The sequence below is a fragment of the Lepidochelys kempii genome, chromosome 3 (assembly GCF_965140265.1).
Source record: "Lepidochelys kempii isolate rLepKem1 chromosome 3, rLepKem1.hap2, whole genome shotgun sequence".
Classification (NCBI taxonomy): Eukaryota; Metazoa; Chordata; order Testudines; family Cheloniidae; genus Lepidochelys; species Lepidochelys kempii.
In genome coordinates this window covers 185,218,988-185,242,780 of record NC_133258.1, presented here as the reverse complement: position 1 = coordinate 185,242,780, position 23,793 = coordinate 185,218,988, and the positions used below count along the sequence as shown (strand labels likewise).

The window sequence follows — 23,793 nt, the reverse complement described above, 5'->3', positions numbered from 1 at the left end:
AGTAGTGGTGCAGAATTGACTGATATAAATTTGTTAGTCTCTAAGGTGCCACAAGTACTCCTTTTCTTTTTGATGTAGGATGGGCTCTTTGGGAAAGCATGGCTTTTAGGTAGGGGGCACGGCAGCCCTGTAGTTTACTCATGCTAGTAGCCTTAGTCTTTGTCTAGTAAGCAGTAGGGAAATATTTTGAGTACTTGTTTCTGAAACTACTTTTAACTCTTTGATGTCTCACTCTAGAAATATTGTCTATATATTTGCTTTATGTAAGGACTACATGAGTAACTCCAGTTTTCTTATATGGAAGAATATTTTATATTTCAAACATATTGTGTATATTTTTAAACTTCAACAGTTTTTGCGCTGGAGCAGTTAGCTTAATAGCTGATGTTGGAACAGTTTATCCCTACATAAGTGTTTAGTTTGGCTCCAGTTTAGGTCACTTTTTTAGTCACTGTATAAAATTGACAGGATTAAATTTGTGCCTGTGTCCTGAGGTAATATAGCTGACAACTAAGATGGGATGTATATATGTAACAGTTCAGCCTGTTTTTGAGGATTTTAATTGCATACACTTTCTGTTCTGTTGTATATGCTTCGGATATGCTTTGTGATTTCATGTGTTTGACTTAGAATTTAGAAAAATCACTTTTGGGCAGAAGTTGTCTACAATATGTGAGATTTCCTTGTATTTGTTTTAATTCAGTTGTTTGCATTTTGAATAATTTAGACGTTCTATTTAAAATAAACAAAGAATGGAGTAGTAGTATTGCCTGTAGTAAGAACATGTATGATGACATTTTGGACAAAGGAATCTGTACCTTCAGTGTCAGAATTGAGTAAATGTATGAGTAAATGAATATTAATAAGTTGTCCAATACAGAAAAAGCAGTACACCATTGGAATATGTAGAAAAGACAGATGTACAAAGTTAAGATAGAATGTGGCATGCAACAACTTCGATATATGCCTTTCCCAGGCAACGTTTCCTGTCAGCATCATCAGGTTATCAAGATGATATTTTTCTTGGTTATTAATGTTTGTTTATGTTTGAGATACTCTTATTTTCACTCCTAACGTAATACAGTGAGTATGTCCTACATTACAATTTTCCTCTACATATATCAAACTTAGAATATAGCTTTATTTTGCTATTCAGTTTCCTCTTTTAGAGCAGTGTTCTTATGTGATGTGTAGGAGAGGAGAGTGATCAGTGGGTTGACTGGTTCCAGTAGTGCTATTTTCAGTTTTTCCTCTTCTGCTCTTGTTTCCATGATCATGGTTTTCAGGGAGGAACTATGCTTCATCACTTTGTCTGAAATTTTCAGACCGTCATTGCCCATCTATCTGGATATGAGAGGGAGTTATTACTTTTTCCTTTACTATCAGTGAAGTCAAAAGCATCTATTAAATTTTTGAAGTGGAGGGCTTGAAAACAGTCACCTGTGGGCCTAACTTTAGTCAGTCACCTGTGGGCCTAATTTTGCGCTGAGCATCTAAATTTTACTTCCATGGGAGTTGTGGGTAATTGTCATCTCTGGAAAATCAAACCATATTGCCTAGAGGACTACATCTACTAGCCTGAGGATGGTTTTATTTATTTATTTTTGGACAGGGGTCCAGAGAATGAGCCCAGTGTGCTTTAAAAGCAGTGCTGTAGTAGGAAGCGAAGCACAGACACTCCTCCTTTCTCTGTTGTCTGGAAAGGGAGAAGTAGACCAAACTTCCAGTAGAGTTCAGGGCAGCACTTTGAATGAAAGATCCCGCCTTTCATATTTGCCTTGGTTAGGTGAGATCTGTCAATTTGGAGCTCTCCTGGCTGCAGGAGGGAAGCTATTCTGTCAACAGCAGGGGAGAAGGGCTTCAGTCATTTTCAATCCCTTACTCCTTTGCAGCCTTTGCTGATTTGAGCATAAGTGTGAAACTGACATGCTAGTTTCACTTTGCTGCTGTCAGGGTCCCTATTTCAAGGATACTTTTTCACTTACCTTAACAAATGGGAAGACTGCCCCCCACCACCTGCCCCAAAGTTTTGTTGCAGTGCCATGTTGGCTTGTGCTTTACTTACCTCTTAAGTTAAGGGCTCTTGAATATTATCCTGAGGCAGAACCCAACTTAGTAAAAGTTTCATCCTCCCTTTTTTTTTTTTTTTTAAAGGTAGACAGTGTGGGCAGTTTTTTACATATCCACACTCCCAATCGTTCTACTCTCCCTCTACTCCCCTGCACTTGAGTTCTCTGCTGCCTGTCCCCCTTCACCTCTCTCCCTGCACCTGCTTCTCTGTTCCCTAGACATATTTCCTAGCCATTTGGTTCTGTTCTCCCTGCTCCCCAGCTGCCTCATTCTATTCTGCTTAACTGTCCTGGACTTACCTCTTCTGCTGCTGATGTAACAACATTTCCCTTTGTAGGTCATCAGTAATGGGGAAAGAACCCTGACCTCTTGTTTTTAAAAGGTGTGAGCTTCTACTGTAAGAGCTAAAAGACGTGTGCCTGTTAGCCTGATCAACCTCTATATGTAGTCCATTACAAGGAATCTTGATGGACCCTCCAAATTTGTTATGCTTTCAGAAGCAAGGCTCAGTTTTTGAATGAGAACTCAGTTTATTCTTGGAATTCTAACCTTTCTTCAGAGCTTCTTGTAGGCCAAGTCCTCCCAAAGCAAGCTAGCCTCCTCAGACAGCAACATATACATCGCTGATAGGCCTCTGAAAGTGCTCACTGCAGGGGTATTCACCCTGTTCTTAAAGGGGCAGCTCCCGTTTCTCTCATTCTATAATTTACAGAGCTAGTAACAAAAATAACAATATAAATACAACAATAAACAAATATTCACACATTCAAAAATTATTATTAAATACTAACTAGGGCTGTCGATTAATCACAGTTAACTCATGCGATTAACTCAAAAAAGATGAATCGCGATAAAAAAATTAATCGAGATTAATCACCGTTTTAATCGCACTGTTAAACAATAGAATACCAATTGAAATTTATTAAATATTTTGGATATTTTCCTGCATTTTCAAATATTTGATTTCAATTTTACAACACAGAATACAAAGCATATAGTGTCTACTTTCTATTTATTACAAATATTTGCACTGTAAAAATGATAAACAATGATTACCTCCTCAGTAATGTGGTAAAGGACTGAACTAGCTTATCTTTAGTCGCTGTTCTGACTTATCAGTATGGCAGGATGGTGTAGCGAATCTTGCAGTTGTGCAGTTTGTGTTGCTTTTACTTTGTGGCTAAATAAAATAAAGTGGAGCTACGTCCCTAGTGCTGTCAGTTCAGACGTTTGGATCTTTATAAACTACTTTTGAGTAATCCATTTCAGTAGTCTTCCTTTCCAGAGGAAGAATTGTTGCTTCAGAAATAACTACCAATTTCTTTAGGAGATGTGCAAGCCTGATGGTGAAGAACTTGGACTCATTCAATAGAAAATTGTTATTTAGCCATAAGATGATATGTTCATTGGTGCTGAGATGGGGAAAAGCTGTGAGCAGGTGTGAAGATTTTTTGTAATGATCTTGGAAGTGGGGGAAGTAGGTTGCAGAACTTGAAGTAAAGTACTTGTTTTGAGTCCATTTTTGTCATTGGTCTGAGATGACACATTCTGTATGGGAGACTACTAGATTAATGTACCAGTCTTCAGATTAAATTGCATGACTCCAGTTTGCATGAATTGCATGAAAATGTGAGAGGACCTAAAATATTGTAGAAGGAGGCTAGCATCTTCTGTCTTCCAGTGGGTAATTATAGTTCATGGATCCTTTTAACACATCTGACTACATCTAGCTTTAACTGATATCCTCAATATGTCAAAACTACGGTTTCTTTTTACATATAAAACTTTATTGATCTTCACTGTTATAGCAGCTTGCAATTCATTTCATCCAAGGTTCTGAAAGCACTTCACAAGGTGGATCAGAGTTTCATTTTACAGGTGGGAAAGCTGTGTCAAAGGAAACCTTTAGTAACTTGTCCAAAGTTCAGTTAGTGAGAGAACCTTGGGTTTTTACTCTGCCAGGTGTTCTTATTAGATGGTTTAAGGGCTTTGAAATACTTCATATGTAGCCTTCAACAAATGGAGGGTGAAGATATCTGCTTCTTGAAGAAATGTTACTTAGTTCCCGATAGAAGGTCTGCAGAGATTTTTTTTTTCCATTAGCTGTCTTACTAGCTTTCTTGACTTATGTGACCAACTTATATCTGTTGTTTTTAAATCGATAAAGACTCTTCCCAATTGCTTATCAGCAAGTAAGTTGACAGCTGGGTCTTCTAAACTACAGCTTGACGAAGGCATTGTCTGTACTAGCACTTGTTGGCAAAACTTTTGTCAGTCAGGGGGCTGAAAAAATATGCTCCTGACTGACATAAGTTTTGCTGACTAAAGCGCCGGTGTGAACAGTGCTGTCGGCGGGAAAGCTCTCTCCCACCTACATAGCTACCACTGCTCCTTTGGGGTGGTTTAATTATGTCGGCAGGAGAGCTCTCTCCCATCAGCCTGGAGTGGCTACATGGGAGACCTTACAGCAGTGCAGCTGCAGTGGAACAGCTGTGCTGCTTTAACGTCTATAGTGTAGACATAGCCTAAATATGGCTTCAGTTAATGGAAAAAATCCAATTACTGATTGCAGAGTTGCAAAGTGATACTTAAGTATCTAATTGTGTTCTTTATTTTGTATTCCTTAAACACTTTGGTACAATGTGGTAATTGTAGTAGTTGTATCACAATGGGAAATCATTTAAATTGAATGTAGGCTTTGTCTACACATGAAAGTAAATCCAGAATAAATTAAGTATTCCTGATTAACACCTTGTGTGAATGTGCTTATTACAGAACAAATAAGAATAAAAGCGTCCAGATGTAGCTATTCCAAGAATGACTCCCTTTGCAGACAAGTCTTTTTTTTTGGACAGCTTTCAGATTATGCTCTTGTTTTTTTGTCATGAGATTCTTGCATAGAAAAATATTCATTTAATGTCCATTTATACTAATGAAAAGTTTAGAATAAACTGATGAAGGATAAAAAAAAAAACTGATGAAGGAAAAATTTTCAAAGGTGACTTCTCCTTCCTAGTTAGGGTCCATCAATTTTGGTTTCCAGATCCAAAGCTGAGGATGGAGGATTTTACCCATATGGGTTCCCTTCTGTTGAAGGGCATGGTAGTATCCCCTTCTTTCCTTTCTCTGCTGGCTAGGACCCTCTGGAAAAACAAAGACGTTGTCAAAATAATTTTTGTTCTGTCTTGGACATTCAACTCCTTTTTCTCTTGAAGATGTCAATGTTTATTGTACCTTGTTTCCTATTAACTTTCTTGGTGAAAAACTGTGATCCCTAAGCCTCTTAGCACCTATCAACCCTTAACCAGGGGGCGGGGCTACTCCGAGACCAGGGCTTTAAAAAGTCTGCTCCTAAGCGACCAGAGGAGCTCGCGACCAGGAGCGGCTAACAGGGGAGTTTGGCGAGGGAGTTTACAGGGGGAGTGTGAGCAGGGGCTAGAACTCAACATTCTTTAAACTTAAAAGCCAAAAACATCCCCTTGATATAAACAAAACAATAAAGGAACCAGCTGGAGTAAAAAGAAAATGCAGGGAGAAGTCCAGCAACAGAGTGGGGGCTACCCAGTTTATTGCACCCAATGCAGCATGTACCTGCCCTATAGGCAGTGGCATATGTGTGTGCATTCGGTGCAAGGAGCTCCTGTACTCAGAGACCGTGTACGGGCTTTGGAGACCAGGGTGGCTGAACTGGAAGAGCTGAGGGAGACAGAGAGGTACATAGATGAGACTTTCTGGGACACAGTAGAATGGTCCCACCACTGGTCTGACAGCCTCTGTGCTGCTGAGGAGGATGAAAGTCCCAGGGAAGGAGAACATCAAACTGGAGCAGAGGGAAACAATCCCATAGTTGGGACCCTCCTTCCAGATGATGATGTGGTATCCTCTCGTCCTGACGATACCTTTCAGGGGAAGGGAACGCCAGCTATTAGAAAAAGACAGGTATTAGTAATGGGTGATTCAATCATTAGAAACATAGATAGCTGGTTTGCGATGACCGGGAGAACCGCATGGTGACTTGCCTGCCTGGCGCAGAGGTTGCGGATCTCTCGAGACATATAGATAGACTTATGTGTAGTGCTGGGGAGGAGCTGGTAGTCTTGGTACATGTAGGTACCAATGACATAGGGAAGGATAGGAGAGAGGTCCTGGAGGCTAAATTTAGGCTGCTAGGAAAGAGATTGAAGTCCAGGACCTCCATGGTAGCATTCTCTGAGATGCTCCCAGTTCCACATGTAGGGCCAGTTAGACGAGCAGAACTGCAGAGTCTCAATGCCTAGATGAGACGATGGTGTAGGGAGGAGGGGTTTATATTTATTAGGAACTGGGGAAACTTTTGGAAAGGGGTAGCCTATACAGAAAGGATGGGCTCCACCTAAACCAAAATGGAACAAGATTGCTGGCACTTAACGTTAAAAAGGTCGTAGAGCAGTTTTTAAACTAAGGGCTGGGGGAAAGCTGACAGGTGCTGAGGAGCAGGTGGTTCAGACATCCCTTAGGGGAGGATCTATTAATAGAGAATCTCTATGTCCTAGTGAGGACGAGAGGATGGAAAATGATAAAATACAGGGTCTGATCAGAAACAGTAAAATAAAAAAGAGTTCCATTCAATTATATTGTGTAGTGCCAGACAGTTAAAAGGAGACAAGTTTTTAAAGTGCTTATATACCAATGCTAGAAGTCTAAATAATAAAATGGGTGAACTAGAGTGACTTGTATTAAATGAGGCTATTGATATAATAGGCATCACAGAAACTTGGTGTAATGAGGATAATCAAAGGGATACTGTAATAACAGGGTACATAATATATCTGAATGACAGAACAGGTCGTGCTGGTGGGGGAGTGGTATTATATGTGAAAGAAAGCATAGAATCAAATGAAGTAAAAATCGTAAATGAATCAAACTATACCATAGGTTTCAGAGTAACAGCCGTGTTAGTCTGTATTCGCAAAAAGAAAAGGAGGACTTGTGGCACCTTAGAGACTAACCAATTTATTAGAGCATAAGCTTTCGTGTGCTACAGCTCACTTCATCGGATGCATACTGTGGAAAGTGTAGAAGATCTTTTTATACACACAAAGCATGAAAAAATACCTCCCCCCACCCCACTCTCCTGCTGGTAATAGCTTATCTAAAGTGACCACTCTCCTTCCAATGTGTATGATAATCAAGGTGGGCCATTTCCAGCACAAATCCAGGGTTTAACAAGAACGTCTGACAGGAGGAGGGTAGGAAAAAACAAGGGGAAATAGGTTACCTTGCATAATGACTTAGCCACTCCCAGTCTCTATTTAAGCCTAAGTTAATTGTATCCAATTTGCAAATGAATTCCAATTCAACAGTCTCTTGCTGGAGTCTGGATTTGAAGTTTTTTTGTTGTAATATCGCAACTTTCATGTCTGTAATCGTGTGACCAGAGAGATTGAAGTGTTCTCCGACTAGTTTATGAATGTTATAATTCTTGACCTCTGATTTGTGTCTATTTATTCTTTTACATAGAGACTGTCCAGTTTGACCAATGTACATGGCAGAGGGGCATTGCTGGCACATGATGGCATATATACCATGTATAGCATGGCATGTATACCACACAACAGAACCACTAACCCAGGAACCTATCCTTGCAACAAGCCCGTTGCCAACTGTGCCCACATATCTATTCAGGGGACACCATCACGGGGCCTAATAACATCAGCCACACTATCAGAGGCTCGTTCACCTGCACATCCACCAATGTGATATATGCCATCATGTGCCAGCAATGCCCCTCTGCCATGTATCATTGTGTATCATGTGTGTATCATTTTTGTAGTTGAAGTTATGAATATTGGCTACGTACTTGTATCTCAATGTGTTTTGATTCTAAGTAGCCTCAATGAAGGATTTGGTCCGCTTCTTGGGAAAGGACTATTCTCAGTAAGTGCCCAATCAAAAAACACTTAACTGACAATGAACTTTGGGAGATGCCAATCCACATGTGAGCTTTCCTGGGAACGTTCAAACCAGGGGTAGGCAACCTATGGCACGATCGCCGAAGGCGGCACGTGAGCTGATTTTCAGTGGCACACACACTGCCCTGGTCCTGACCACCGGGCCGGGAGGCTCTGCATTTTAATTTAATTGAAGCTTCTTAAACATTTTTAAAACCTTATTTACTTTACATACAACAATAGTTTAGTTATATATTATAGACTTATAGAAAGAGACCGTCTAAAAAACGTTAAAATGTAATACTGGCACACGAAACCTTAAATTAGAATGAATAAATGAAGACTTGGCACACCACTTCTGAAAGGTTGCCGACCTCTGGTTCAAACTAACATATAAACAATGGCGTCGGCCTGTGAAGAACTGAGTGATGCATGGACATGTGACTCCAAACTCCATCTTGTTGCTGTGATTTTGCACAGGAAAACCAAGGGGTTTCCGCCCACAAGAGAGAGAATATAAAAGGCCCTGGAAACCCCTCAATTTTTTCTTCAGTCCTGCTTCTTGCTTCTGGAGGAACTTTGCTGCAAACTGAAGCTCTGAACAAAGGACTGAATGACCCATCCCAGCTGTGGATGGACTCCAGAGACTTCATTTGAACCTGCAGTTTATTCCATCACTGCTACAAGCCTGAACCAAGAACTTTGCCATTACTGTATGTAATTGATTCCATTTAACCAGTCTTAGCTCTCATCTATATTTCTTTCTTTTCGAAATCAACCTTTAGATTTTAGATTCTAAAGGATTGGCAACAGCGTGATTTGTGGGTAAGATCTGACTTGTATATTGATCTGGGTCTGGGGCTTGGGATCGGGAGAACCTTTTTTCTTTTACTGGGGTATTGACTTCATAACCATTCGTCCCCATAACGAGTGGCACTGGTGGTGATACTGGGAAACTGGAGTGTCTAAGGGAATTGCTTGTATGACTTATGGTTAGCTAGTGGGGTAAAACCGAAGTCCTCTCTGTTTGGCTGGTTTGGTGTGCCTTAGAGGAGGAGAACCACCAGCCTCTCACCAAATTCCCTTACGCAAAGTAAGCTGCCATGGGATAAGAGGGAAGGTGGTCTCGTAGATTGGTAACTGGTTAAAAGATAGGAAACAAAGGGTAGGTATAAATGGTCAGTTCTCGGAATGCAGAGAGGTAAATAGTGGTGTCCCCCAGGGGTCTGTTCTGGGACCAGTCCTATTCAACATATTCATAAATGATCTGGAAAAAGGGGTAAACAGTGAGGTGGCAAAATTTGCAGATGATACAAAACTACTCAAGATAGTTAAGTCCCAGGCAGACTGCGAAGAGCGACAAAAGGATCTCACAAAACTGGGTGATTGGGCAACAAAATGGCAGATGAAATTCAATGTTGATAAATGCAAAGTAATGCACATTGGAAAGCATAATCCCAACTATACATATAAAATGATGGGGTCTAAATTAGCCGTTACCACTCAAGAAAGAGATCTTGGAGTCATTGTGGATAGTGCTCTGAAAACATCCACTCAATGCAGCGGCAGTCAAAAAAGCAAACAGAATGCTGGGAATCATTAAGAAAGTGATAAATAATAGGAGAGAAAAAATCATATTGCCTCTATATAAATCCATGGTACTTCCACATCTTGAATACTGTGTGCAGATGTGGTTGCCCCATCTCAAAAAGATATACTGGAATTGGAAAAGGTTCAGAAAAGGGCAACAAAAATTATTAGGGTTATGGAACGGCTTCCATATGAGGAGAGATTAATAAGACTGGGACTTCTCATTTTAAAAAGAGTGTGTTTGACTTGAACCCCTTCCACCTCCACTTCCCCTCTCTGGGTCCTCATTCCTTTCCCCCCACAAACCTTCCTTTTTATTTCTGATAGAGTCCAGGCTTCAGGAAGTTGAGCTGCTGCCTCTGATATGTAGAGTTAGCAGCATAGTACTGCAAAGAGAGTCCTCTAGAGGACCACCTGCATCTGTTTTTTCTGTGAACTGGGTTTTTCCGGGGTGTTCTGGTTTGTGCCAAATCAATAGGCTTGTGATCACTGATGCATAAAACATAACCTGAAAATTTGAAGTTGATGGCATGCAGCTTTCCAAAATTATTGTTACTGATAGAGGAATGTAGTTGCACTGAGTGTTAGACCTTCCTTTGCTTGGTTGGCGATTATCTAGTTTGACCTCTTGCACTATGTCGTCTCGCCAAGAGGATTGCATAACACAAGCCATAGAATCTCAGCCAGTAATACACTTGTTCTTTTATGACCTGCAGTACTGCATGCTGACTAGTGTCCAGTGAGAGTATCTAGTCTGTATTAGAATAGTCACTTAATAGTATCTGCCATAGTTAGTGTTACAGAGTTTCAATTAGAACATTGCTTTCACATGTTCTGAATTAGGGTTGAAATTTTCTACTAGTGGTTGCTAAAATGAACGTTAGGATAAAGAGTTTGAGCAAATCCTTTTAGCCATTTTAGTTCTAGAAGTGTAAAAAACCCCAACCCCTAATTTTTTCTTTTAAAAAGAAAAGACATTTATTTCATAAAACTAAATTGGCTGAACTTTGAAATTTGGCATGTGAACAGTGTTCATTTTAAGCTACTTGTACAACCAGCTTTGGCAAAAATTGGCTGAATGATAGAAGTGATTTTTTTTTCATTTGTTTGCTACGCATTGAACATGTTTTGCACCTTTTTACATGCCACATTGTACATTGAATCTGGCTTATGTGTTGTGCTCAGATTCTTAGTTGGACAGCCAGTGTGTAAATATTATACAGAAACTCCTCGGAAAGTTCTTCCAAATAAATTATACTAACATATTATCAGGAACTGAAGAAAATCATATGGATGAAATTGCAGAATTCATTATTTTGGAGCCTCTCTGTAATGTTTTTCTGTATCTTGAAATATCCTGCAGATTATAAAATTCATTTAAAGGTGGACACCTCTGTACAACTCTTTAGTACTTCCTAGTTCACTGAAGATATCTTGTAATGCATTGTTATGTGACATCATAGATGCTGTAGCTTACAATAAGACTTCTGATATTTTGTGATGTTGCTAGGAAGCACCATGAAGATCTCTGGGAATTACCCAGATTAAAAACAAAGCAACAAAAGACCGTTTACATTGTCTTGCAGCCTGCTTTTTAGGAGAACTTAGTGTGTGTTTCTGTAAACTTAGCCATTCAGAAAAGTTGTTTTTAAACAAATAATAGCAACCCTTCTACCCTGCTTATCTCAATGAGATGGGAAATTAAGTGTGTAATTGGGATAATTTAAATATTAAAATTAAGTTAACTACATTATATTTTTTGCATTTCCTATCTTTAATGTCCTATAGCAGCTTTAACTTGAAGGCTTCCCTTTAAATTCCTATCTTGTACTTGAATGTTGCAAGATTAGTCATCTTTCTGTGACACGTGGGTACAATGGGTAAACTAAGGACAGCATGGCGGTGTCAGCTCTAGGTAATTTGTTCTTTTATATTGTTAGGAGTCTAGTACAGTGGCTCTCAAACTTTAGCAACCCGAGGACCCACATTTTGATTTAAAAATTTTTGTGGATGCCCAAGCCGGCTTCTGATTTTCCCTGGGGGTACCGCTCAGCCCCAGGCCCTCCCCCCCAAGACCCCTTACCCCATCTCTTCTCTGCCTCTTTCTGCTCCCTCCCCTGATTGTGCCCCATCCCTGCTCCTTCCCCTCCCTCCCAGCACCTCCTGCACACCATGGAACAGGTGTTCCGCAGCGTGCAGGAGGCACTGGGAGGGCAGGGGAGGAGTTGATCAGTGGGGCCGGTGGCCCTGGACATGACTTGTGGACCCCCTGGAGTATCCTTACTGACCCTGAGGGGTCCATGGACCCCGGTTGGAGAACCTCTGCTTTAGTATACTCCTGGGGGAATTCTGCACCAAAAAACTAAAAATTCTGCACACAATATTTTAAAATTCTGCAAAATTCTGCATATTTTATTTGTCAGAGCCCAGCAGGAAGGCCAGACACCTGCATCCCCCCCCCCCCGAGCCCAGCTGTGTGGCAGTCCCCCAGCCCAGACACCCGCACTCACTACCCCCACCACACCCAGAGCCTAGCTGCAGGGCCCTCCCAGCCCAGACACTTGTACCCTCTCATCCTCCAGAGCCCACCTGCAGAACCCCCGACCTAGACACTCACATGCACACCCTATCCCCCAGAGCTCAGCTGTGGGCCCTCCCCCAGCCCAGACACTCACATCCCCTCCCCCCCAGAGCCCAGCTGTGGAGCCCACCCCACCCCAGACACCTTCACCCTCTAACCCCCAGAGCCAGGAAGCCTGATGCTGCATCCTGGCCTTGTGTGGAGTTTCCTGCACGCTGCCCCCTTCTTTCAGGGCGTGCTGAGAACTGCAGCTGCCGGGAACCCTCCAGCTCCTCCTCCTCCTCCCCCTCCCACGGCAGTGTCTTTTATCTGCTGGGTTCAGCGGCCCTGAGTGGTGGCCAGCAGCTCTGTAGCCCATTTTTGTGGGAATTCTGTGGGGAAAAGGAAATTCTGCGTGCACAACATTAATTACTGCACAAATTCTGCATGGACAGTGGCTCAGAATTCCCCCAGGAGTACTAGTTTATCATGGATGCTTGGACAATTAAGAATGAAGACTAATTGCTGTAGTTTACTGCTCTGTCTTAGAACGAGCTCCTGGCTTGGGGTATGGGGAAGCATATGTAGCCTTAGTAACGCCCTCATGATAAAATGGAGAATTTTGAATTCAGAGACACCATACTTTCTGGTTTGTGTATAGTCCTGTGGTTTCTAATGTGGATGTAAATACTAGTTACACATTGTTACTGATTGTGAACTGAATACTTGCTTGCTTACTCTTCTTTTCAAACTACCTAGCCTTCATTTATTTCTGCTGAGGTTCTATGTATTTGTTTTTCAGATGAGACCCTTTTTGCTCTTCCTGCTGCATCTGAGCCTCTGATGCACTCCTCTGCAGGCAAGTTCTTTCTGCTAGCCTTTTGTCTTAGAATACATTCTGCACTTTGACTGTCACCTCATTAACTCCTTCCAACTAGTTTGCATTTACCAAAAGTTGGCATGGGTCCAAGAATAGCATTTATCTTCCAAATTCTAAGCTTGCAGTTTATCTGCTCAAGATTCAAATATGCATTTGTTTCCATAGATGGCAGATAGTGACTGTTATAAACAAGCTACTGCTCTGTGGATTCTTGGACTCTTGATACAGGAAATCATGTGATACAATTAACAGGTTAAAATTTTAAAGCATAGTTGCTCTCACTGACTAGCAAAAGCTTTAATCAGTAATAACTTTTTGCAGTATTTTATGTGAAAATGAACTCCATGGTATAGCATTTACTCAGTGGCCGTTCCTCTAATATGCTATCCATTGAATCTTTTTTTTGTAAAAGGGAAAATAAGACCAATTCCCCTCCCACCTCCCAGCCAACACACACACCTGGTTAGAGTTCCCTAACATTCTTGTTGGTGATACTTGGATTGGATACTGTTCTTCTTTGATTTTTTGATCTTAACTAATCCTTGCACTGCATAAAGTTGCTGCTTCTCTAACCTTTTGCATACTTCCCTGCTTGCTAAAAGATGTGAAATAGAATAACATTATATTCTAACCCACACTTTATTTTAATGGCTAGTAATATTTATGATAGTTTTAGAGGAATGTTTTAATAACTAATATTATTTTGAACTTGTCATACAGTTTGCATTAACTTTAAGAACACTTGCATTCTCTAACTTTCCTTTCTGTCCATGGTCACAGAAAAAGTTATGGACTTGCAGGAGAAGCCAGGTAGCGCTATGTCGTCTGGCCAAGAGGATTTCACTGCAGTCCTGCTTGACACTGCTGCTTCTCTTCCTTCCCTCTCTCCTCTCTCAGCCGATCCCTTTAAAGAGCACACAACCTTTGATATGCTATCAGATGGATTACCTGCAAGAGGCATTTACAGCAAAAATGAAAGTGAGGCTTATAAAGAAATTGCAAGGAATCCATTTCTTGTAGAGAAAAATGCCAGAGATGTTCCAGAGATGGAATATTCAGAAATGGAATTCCCATTTGCTAAAGCAGAAGCAGCCATTATATCACAGACTATAGAAGAAAAGCTGCTAGAGAACAGTAAAGAAAGGTTTAACCTAGAAAAAAACCCTGCACATCAGCAACATACATCTCCAGAAGTGCCCGTTGATTTATTTGGAAAGCATGATGAAGAGGCATCTTCTGAGAAAGTGAAATATGATAGCAGTGATCATGGTGAAAAAGTGGTTTTCGAAGAAAACACTCCTATAAGGGAAGAATATGTAGACTTCAAACCATTTGAACCAATATGGGAGGTAAAAGATACTTGCCATGGAGGTAGCAGCTTGAAAGTGGTTGTTGGAAGTCAGGTAGATAGCAAATTAGAAAGCAGTTTAGATGAGAAATATGATGCAGATAAACTTCAGATACTAACAATACAAAAAGATCTTGAAAACAAAAGTGAAAGCAGTAATGAAGATCTTTCCTTCCCAAACACCCCAGAAGCTATAAAAGAATCTTCACAAGCTTATATTACTTGTGCTAAATTTGAATCTGCTGTAACATTTGATGACAATATGGCTAAAACTCTTTCTCCATTAGAGGAGGAGATGTCAGAAAATAAAACGGATGAGAAAAAAATAGCAGAAATGAAAGCCCAGATTGGCACAGAACAGAATGATACCTGTATTGAAGTAGTAGCCAGGCATAACCAGGAAGCTGACTATGCTGAAACAGATAGTTTATCAGAGAAGTCTGCTGATACTGCAGCAAATATGTCTGAAGGTCTTACTCCAGATTTAGTACAAGAAGCATATGAAAGTGAAATGCATGATGCAACATGTACAAAACTTGTTTATGAAACAAAGATAGATTTAGTCCAAACATCTGAGTCATCACAAGAGCCTTTGAAACCTGTGATACAGCTCTGTCCCTCGTTTGAAGGAGCTGAAGCTGCCCCATCTCCAGTCTTGCCTGATATTGTTATGGAAGCCCCATTAAACACTGGAGCTGCTGGTGCAGATGCTACTGCTGGGCAGCGTGAAGCCTCCCCATCAGAAGCTTTTACTCCTGTCATTGATTATGAGAATGTACAACAAGAGTCTGGGAAATCTCCACCATACGAAGAGGCAGTGAATGTATTATTAACACAGGCACAAGAAGCAAAGGAGGAAGCTGTATTAAAAGAACCTGATCATAAGAGTAGTGCAGTTGCTGAAGAAATAGAGACTCCTTATATATCAATTGCTTGTGACTTAATTAAAGAAACAAAGGTCTCCAGTGAATCTGCTTCTCCAACCTTTATAGATTATTCAGAGACACTAATAACAGAATGTGTTTCACAGCATGTGCCCGAACATATTGAGTCCTTTGAAAAGATGTCACCCCAGTCTGGTAAAACTGCCTTGTTTAGTGGTCAGCCAACACCTGAGCTTCCTCAGAAAGAACCAGTAGTTGCATCCCTCACGGTGGAAGATAAATCAGTTGAAAATACTGACAAGATTGTAACAGATGATGATGGTAAGGAAGGACGTACAGATTTGCTACATTCTACTGGCAAACCCTATTTGGAGTCTTTCCAACCTGAATTGGAATCTTCCATAACTACTACTACTTTGCCCTCTGAGTCAGCTTTTATAGAAATAGCCAAGAAGGGGAAAATTCCTCTTCAAATGGAGGAGTTGAGTACTGTGGCCGATTCAGATGATATGTCTGTTTTTAAGGAACCAAAAATAGTAGACAAAGTTCTCTTACCCACAGAGTCATCTCCAGTCCCACTGACCGAAGACTTTATGACATTAATCAGTCCTAAAACTGCTCCTAAATTTGTGACAAAAAACACTGACAAAGAAATATCGCACAAAGATGAAAGTAAACAGATTACTAATGTGCTCAAAGCTGAGACGGGTCACTTACCTTGTCCAGAACTACCCCATGATCTGTCTTTAAAGAATGTGCAAGTGAAAGCTGAAGAAAATATTCATGCCTTGATAAAGTCCTCAGAGGCTTTGGTCAGAGAAGTGCCTGAAGGATCCAAGTTGGTGTTACTGCCTACTGATGTTTCATGTTTGTCCACTGAGAAAGAGGTAGTCAGTATAGGAAAACCTGAAACCCTTGTGAAAGAAGCTGAGAGAGAAGTTGCTTCTGTTAAAGACAAGAAAAAATCTACTGCTATATTTACAGCAAAGATGAGTAAATCCTCAGGTAATCTTCATACACTGTCTTGCACTTCACTAATCAACATATTTCTTTAGCTAAACTTAAGCATTAATGACGTCTCTTTTTTTAAAATGGATCACTATTTGTACATTTCATTGTCTAACATATTTCTGGTGCCCACGGCTTAAAGTGTGAGAACTGTATTAACATTTTCCCCATCCTGACTGCATCATTATTTTTTTGTGTTCAGTCTTGCCTACCAGCCACTCAGGGTGGATTTCCCTTCCCCAGTCTTCTCCTCTCCTCTTTTTACTGATGGTCTGTTGATAGAGAGCTTTACCCTGAGCTAAGAGAACAGCTTACTGCTTACTTCAAAATTCTTTGGTGCTCCTCAATAAACGGGACATCAAAAGCCCTGGAAACCAGCTTTTATTGCTCAAAGCCATGTATGTTATCTCCATGTTGCTAGCCACAAGTTTTGAAACCAAATTATTCCTCAAAGGCATGTTGCCATAGTAACTGGGGCGGTTAGTCTCTTAATTTACATTGTATGAGTTTATCTCAAATGCTTTTGTTTCTTCACCTACAGAATTTAATCATAAATCAGATCTTAACACTTTCTGGGTAGTTTTTCATGTACAACTTGTAGCCATCAAAGGCGCACTGATATAGCCTAAGCAATAACTTATGTATTGCTTTCCAGTGCTGTAATCAGTGGGCCGATGTGTACATCGGATATCTTAATATTCACATTATTGAAAATGCTGAGCAGTAAGAAGTCCAATATTCTGTGAACATTAAAATCACTTTGTACACATTGTACACAGTTATATTAGAGATGCCCATTTTTTATTTTTAAAATGAGATCTTAGTGAGCTGTACTCTAGCATAGTATTTCCTTACGTTCACATTGATTTAAAGTAGCAGAAAGGTAGAGGATAGGACTCTCAGCATTTCATGTTTTATAATTACTGCTCCAAACTATATGCCTCATTCAAATCCAGCTCAGTTGTGGGATAAAATAAAACGGTGTTTGCCTTTTTGGTGCAGAACACTATGTTCCTTCTTGAAAAATTCTTGTGAATTGTACATAAGCCTGTGATTTACTGGAAATCTGCTTCTGGCACAAGTTTAGTATAAATGTTGATACTTTGGAATCCGCAATCATTTCAGCGTATGTATCCCTATTAATCTGAATTCTGTGAATTCTTGTTTTACTACATGCATGATGTGCAGTTTAATTTTTATACTTTGTGTTGGTATTCCATGTTACCTGCATGCAGCAGACTTAAAATTCCATAAGGGTTCTGTTTTGTGTGTGTGTGTGTGTGTGTACTGGTACCATTACCTTATTTATCCAGTGCCTACTTAGATTGGATATTAGGAAAAACTTTTTCACTAAGAGGGTGGTGAAACACTGGAATGCGTTACCTAGGGAGGTGGTAGAATCTCCTTCCTTAGAGGTTTTTAAGGTCAGGCTTGACAAAGCCCTGGCTGGGATGATTTAACTGGGAATTGGTCCTGCTTTGAGCAGGGGGTTGGACTAGATGACCTTCTGGGGTCCCTTCCAACCCTGATATTCTATGATTCTATGATTCTACTTCAAGAGCTTACAATTTAAAATTACACAACATTCTAAAATTAAATGCAGACTTTTTCCTTCCTAAAAGTTGCTGCTATTTCTCTAAAATAAACAGAAAGATCTTTTCTTTTCCTTTCCGGATCCTGTTGCCACTTAGTATAGCTGTATTTATATTATTACAAAGTGTTCCTTTGCTGTTTTATGAAGACTTCACATCCAATACCAGTTGACCTCTCTGGGCATTTTTCTTGAAACTAGTTTCTCATCATTTGAACTCAGGGAAGCTATCATCTGTTTAAAAAAAAAGTTATTATTTTGAACAAGAACCTTTTAAAGCACATTGGTAATAGATTCCTAGACTTTAACGCCAGAAGGGACCATCATGACCATCTGGTCTGACCTCTTGCACGTTGCAGGCCACAGAACCTCACCCACACTCTCCTGTAATAGACCCATAACTAAGGCTATGTTTTAATCACGAGTACTTTTAGTAAAAGTCATGGACAAGTCACGGGCAGTAAACAAAAATTTGCAGCCCGTGACTTGTCCATGACTTTTATATATACCCCTGACTAAAACTTGGGGGGAGGGGCGGTTCAGGAGGGGGCGCCGTGGGTGCTGGGGTGGGAGGCGTGGCCTGGGGGCCCCCCACAGTTGGTTGGGGGGGGCACCGTGAGTGTTCGGGGGTGCAGCACAGGGGAAGATGCAGGTGCTGGGGGAGGAGTCTGGGGGGCCTGAAGCAGGCTCCGTACCTGGCTCCTGGGAAGAGGCGACCCTAGCTCCACATGCTGCCTCTGCTCCACCCCAAGCCCCGGTTCTGCAGCTCCCTTTGGCTGGGAACTGTGGTCAATGGGAGCTGCGGGTAAGCACCGCACCCCAATCCTGAGCCCCCCCACCCAAATTCCTGCTGCTGGGAAGCGGGGGGAGCCCCTAAGACTGCCCCAGCAGTGGCTGATGAACCTGGCCTGGGGCTGCCTGAGCTGCTTAGGTGCACCGGCCGCTGCAGAAGTCACGGAGGTGATGGAAAGTCACAGAATCCGTGACAAACATGGAGCCTTACCCATAACCTCTGGCTGAATTTCTGAAATCCTCAAATCATAATTTAAAGACTTTAAGTCACAGAGAATCCACCATTTATACTAGTTTAAATCTGCAAGTGACCCAGGCCCCATGCTGCAGAGAAAGGTGAAAATCCCCCTAAGGCCTCCATCAATCTGACCTGGGGGAAAATTCCTTCACAACCCCAAATATGGCAGTCAAACCCTAAGCATGGGGGCAAGACCCACCAGCCAGACACGTGGGAAAGAATTCTCTGTAGTAACTCAGAGCCCTTCCCATCTAGTATCCCATCACCAGCCACTAGAGATATTTTCTGCTAGCTGTTGCAGATTGGCTACGTGCTATTGTGGGCAGTCGCCTCATACTCCATCAAGTTATCAGTCTTGAAGCCAGTTATTTTATTTTTTTGTCCCCACTATTCCCTTTGGAAGGCTGTTCCAGAACTTCTTTCCTCTGGTGGTTAGAAACCTTCATCTAATTTCGAACCTAAACTTGTTGATAGCCGGTTTATAACCATTTGTTCTTGTGTCCACATTGGCACTTAATTTAAATAACTCCTCTTCCTCCTTCTGATATATTTATAGAGAGTAATCATATCTCCCCTCAGCCTTATTTTGGTTAGGCTAAATAAGCCAAGCTCTTTGAGTCTCCGCTCATAAGGTAAGTTTTCCATTCCTTGGATCATCCTAGTAGCCCTTCTCTGCACCTGTTCAAGTTTGTATTCATCTTAAACATGGGAGACAAGAATTGCAGACAGTGCTCTAGATGAGGTCCCACCAGTGCCTTGCCTGATGCATCCTAAGATTGTAGTAGCCTTTTTCATGGTCGCATCACATTTGGCTGCTCATAGTTATCCTCTCATCAACCAATACACCATGGTCTTTCTCCTCCACTGTCGCTTCCAACTGATATGTCCCCAGCTTATAGCAAGAATTCTTGTTGTTAGTCCCTAAATGCATGACTCTGCACTATTAAATTTCATCCCATTTCTATTACTCTAGTTTTCAAGGTTGGCCAGATCTTCTTGTATGATATCCTTGTCCTCTTCTGTATTGGCAATATCTCCCAACTTTGTGTCATCCACAAATTTTATTAGCACACTTACTTTTTGTGCCATGGTCATTAATAAAAATGACATGCTACATTATTTTAGAGGAGGAAAAACATCTTTCTTCCAAGATTAGTGCACACTAAGGTACTGAGGTAAAAAGGCTATTGCAGCAATTTGTATTTGTTCCCACTTGTCTTAAAGCTAATGTGATATTTTCTTGAGACCTGTCAGTTTATAGGAAAGATAGTTATAGATTGTTGGAACCTGGAGGCAATTTGTTGACAAAATTACTTTTACCGTTTTCTGGTTTCCAAAAATCCATCTTTCATCAGTTTTCAAATTGATGAGAATGTGGATTCAGAAAAATGTGCAGCTTAAATTTCTCTCTAGTTTCTTATTAGTCAATGCGCTGTGCTCTTTTTTTTTTCTTTTCTTTTGCTGTCTTGCAGTTCCTGTTTGTTGTTGTCTGTGTGAAGATGTAGGTGTCGTTAAGTGCCACAGAAGCTATAACCCTGTTGGTTCTAAAACCATTTACTTTAAAATTGTATGTGAATAGTTGTGGTAAGAATCTTCTTGAACCAAAGCACTTAATATATACGCCCACGTATGTTTCTAGGCTAGCAAAAGGATCTGAGGTTCACGACCTTGTCGAAGCAATGGTTATGCCTGTGCTTGGACTGGTGCTTCCACCTTTGGTCTAATCAGTGATGCTGCAGCAGTGATGAACCATAGGTCCTAAGAAATGAAGAAATTAATTGGTTCAAGGCTAATACTCAGATCTGAAGCTAAAAGTTCAATTAAACTGGTGTTGCTTAATACACACTTTTACACTGCCAACATTTCTTCAAAGGGTTTGTGAACTCCTTGCACATTTTCTCTTGTTCACCCATGCCAATCCATGAAATAACTTAGTCCATCCCATGCTTTGCTGCACATTGGGCTACCCACATTTGCCATCCTTTCCTGTCAACTGCCCGTCATAGAATCATAGAAGATTAGGGTTGGAGGAGACCTCAGGAGGTCATCTAGTCCAACCCCCTGCTCAAAGCAGGACCACCACCAACTAAATCATCCCAGCCAGGGCTTTGTCAAGCCAGGCCTTAGAAACCTCTAAGGATGGAGATTCTGCCACCTCCGTAGGTTACCCAGTGCTTCACCACCCTCCTAGTGAAATAGTGTTTTCTAATATCCAACCTAGACCTCCCCCACTGTAACCTGAGACCGTTGCTCCTTGTTCTGTTATCTGCCACCACTGAGAACAGCCGAGCTCCATCCTCTTTGGAACCCCCCTTCAGGTAGTTGAATGCTGCTATCAAATCCCCCATCACTCTCCTCTTCTGCAGACTAAACAAACCCTGTTCCGTCAGCCTCTCCTCGTAAGTCATGTGCCCAAGCCCCCTGATCATTTCTGTTGCTCTCCACTGGACTCTGTCCAATTTGTCCACATCCCTTCTGTAGTGGGGGGACCAAAACTGGATGCAATACTCAGAGGTGGCCTCACCAGTGCCGAATAGAGGGGAATAATCACTTCCCTCAATCTGCTGGCAATGCTCCTGCTAATACAGCCCAATATGCTATTGGCCTTCTTGGCAACAAGGGCACACTGCTGACTCATATCCAGCTTCTCGTCCACTGTAATCCCCAGGTCCTTTTCTGCAGAACTGCTGCTCAGCCAGTCAGTCCCTAGCCTGTAGCGGTGTATGGGATTCCTACTTCCTAAATGCAGGACTCTGAACTTGTCCTTGTTGAACCGCATCAGATTTCTTTTGGCCCAATCCTCCAATTTGTCTAGGTCACTCTCGAACCTATCCCTTCCCTCCAGCATATCTACCTCTTCCCCCAGCTTAGAATCATCTGCAAACTTGCTGAGGGTGCAATCCATCCCATCATCCAGATCATTAATAAAGATGTTGAACAAAACCGGTCCCAGGACTGACCCCTAGGGTACTCTGCTTGATACCGGCTGCCAACTAGACATCGAGCCGTTGATCACGGCCCGTTGAGCCCGACAATCTAGCCAACTTTCTATCCACCTTATAGTCCACGGGTTCTTCAACTGGGGCTTGGGACCCCACAGGGGGTCATGAGGTTTTTACATGGGGGGTCACAAGCTGTCAGCCTCCAATCCAAACCATGCTCTGCTTCCAGCATTTATAATGATATTAAATATATTAAAAGTGTTTTTAATGTATAAGGGGGGATCGCACTCAAGAGGCTTGCTATGTGAAAGGGGTCACCGGTCCAAAAGTTTGAGAACCACGGTTACAGTTCATTCATCCAATCCATACTTTTTTAACTTGCTGGCAAGAATACTGTGGGAGACCATATCAAAAGCTTTGCTAAAGTCAAGATAGATCATGTCCACTGCTTTCCCCATCTCTCCAAATCTTCCCATTTCATGTTAAGGTGCTTGATGTCGTTCAGAACTGTTCATTTCCATGTTATTCAGTCTTCCTGTTTCTGCCAATTACTCTTGATATCCCTGGACCACATTGTACTACATGGAACCCTTTAATGGGTTACAAATTGATTAAATATTGTGAAGTCCATTGCTCAAATAGAGTACATTTTAAAGCTATCTGTCTTTTTAATTTTTTATTATCGTTCCATTTTAGTGCAGGTAAGTTGAATTAACGCTGCCCAGCAAATCCCTGGGTAGTTTTCTATAATTGTCAAACAATGTCTGATCCATAATTCTTAGTATGTATTTGATCTGTTACCCGGGGTTCTTTCAACCCAAAGCTCTTGGTAACTTTTACTCTGTGCAAGGTGGTGTCAGGAAATAAATCAGGAGAAACATGGCCGGCCGACTGATAGATGGCTGGCACAAACAGGACAACACAAGAGTGCTTTCACTTACAACTAAACTTTATTTAGTCTCAAGCACTTACACACGTCCGCAACAGATTAGTAAAACACCCCCAACCCTCGATAATTACCGAAGCTGAGTGTGGCTCTCGAGTGGCACAGCGGCAGCCTTCCGGTAGCCTAATCTTCTGTCTTCCGGTGGGGACCACAAGATGTATCCAGGGGAGAATTCCTGAAAAAACCCTCCCAAACTCTCCCAGCTAACTCAAACTTCCCCCCCCTAATTTATATATTAGTAATACAATGACATGTCACATAAAGAAAACTTATTAAGGAAGCAGTTTCAAAGGTCAAGCAAGAGGTTTCCTTCTGGTCATCGATTAACCAGGTGTGTTTTTTTCAGAGTTTGCATGTCTGGAGGCCCTGTCAGACACATTCCTGAGGGCACATGGACAAGCGTCCTGTTCTTCTAAAATGCGTGTATCAGCAATTTCAACACACTTCTTGTCAGGAAGGACGTGGGGTCAAGCTGCCCTTTCTGTGGCACCTTGGTTATGCTAAGGCTGCTGCACGGCCATTTTACGGCCTGCTGATTCGGCTGTTTTTAGCAATAAGCAATAGTGGTTTCAGGCACTTTACTGGTTTGCCAAAATCTCCCCGTGCAGTTCACGCTTTCAGAAACTTAAGTATATAACAATTGCATTGAGAGGAATATCTGTAGGTGAGGCTTTTGGTGCCACCTAGTGTTTGTAAATGAAAAGGGTAATTTAGTGGATATTTTTCAACCAACACAGTACTGTACAAAGGCATGACAAACTCCTAAGCAGAGCAGTTCAATAGGATATTGTCAAATAGCTTTGTTTTTCTTTCTTTATCTGAAATGCTCTTTGAAGTTAGGAATGAAAAGCCCATTACATTTCTTGATCCTCTTCCGTTTCCCAAACTTCATTCACCCCTCTGTGTATTTGAATAATACCTGCTTTTACTTGCATAGTTTTATGAAAAATACTCATATGCCAGTAGTGTTACCCTTAAGTGATGTTATTGTTTGTAATTTTTTTAATCTTTCTG

General features: G+C 41.3%; 1 protein-coding gene across 9 annotated transcripts in view; it reads left to right on the top strand.

The window, feature by feature from the left end:
- Positions 1-23,793, top strand: part of RTN4 (reticulon 4) — a 56,042-nt gene that overhangs the window by 3,469 nt on the left and 28,780 nt on the right. For 6 of the 9 annotated variants that reach the window (XR_012158285.1, XR_012158286.1, XM_073339284.1 and 3 more), the window contains exons 2-3: positions 12,953-13,009; positions 13,811-16,267. The exons of 2 other annotated variants lie outside the window; for them this stretch is intronic. Coding sequence is in view for 5 of the 7 variants with exons in the window: in XM_073339284.1 (XP_073195385.1) it covers positions 12,953-13,009; positions 13,811-16,267 (2,514 nt within the window). In the remaining 2 variants the exon portion in view is untranslated. The remainder of the gene's footprint in view (positions 1-12,952; positions 13,010-13,810; positions 16,268-23,793) is intronic. One more of the 9 variants, XM_073339285.1, reaches the window with a different exon arrangement.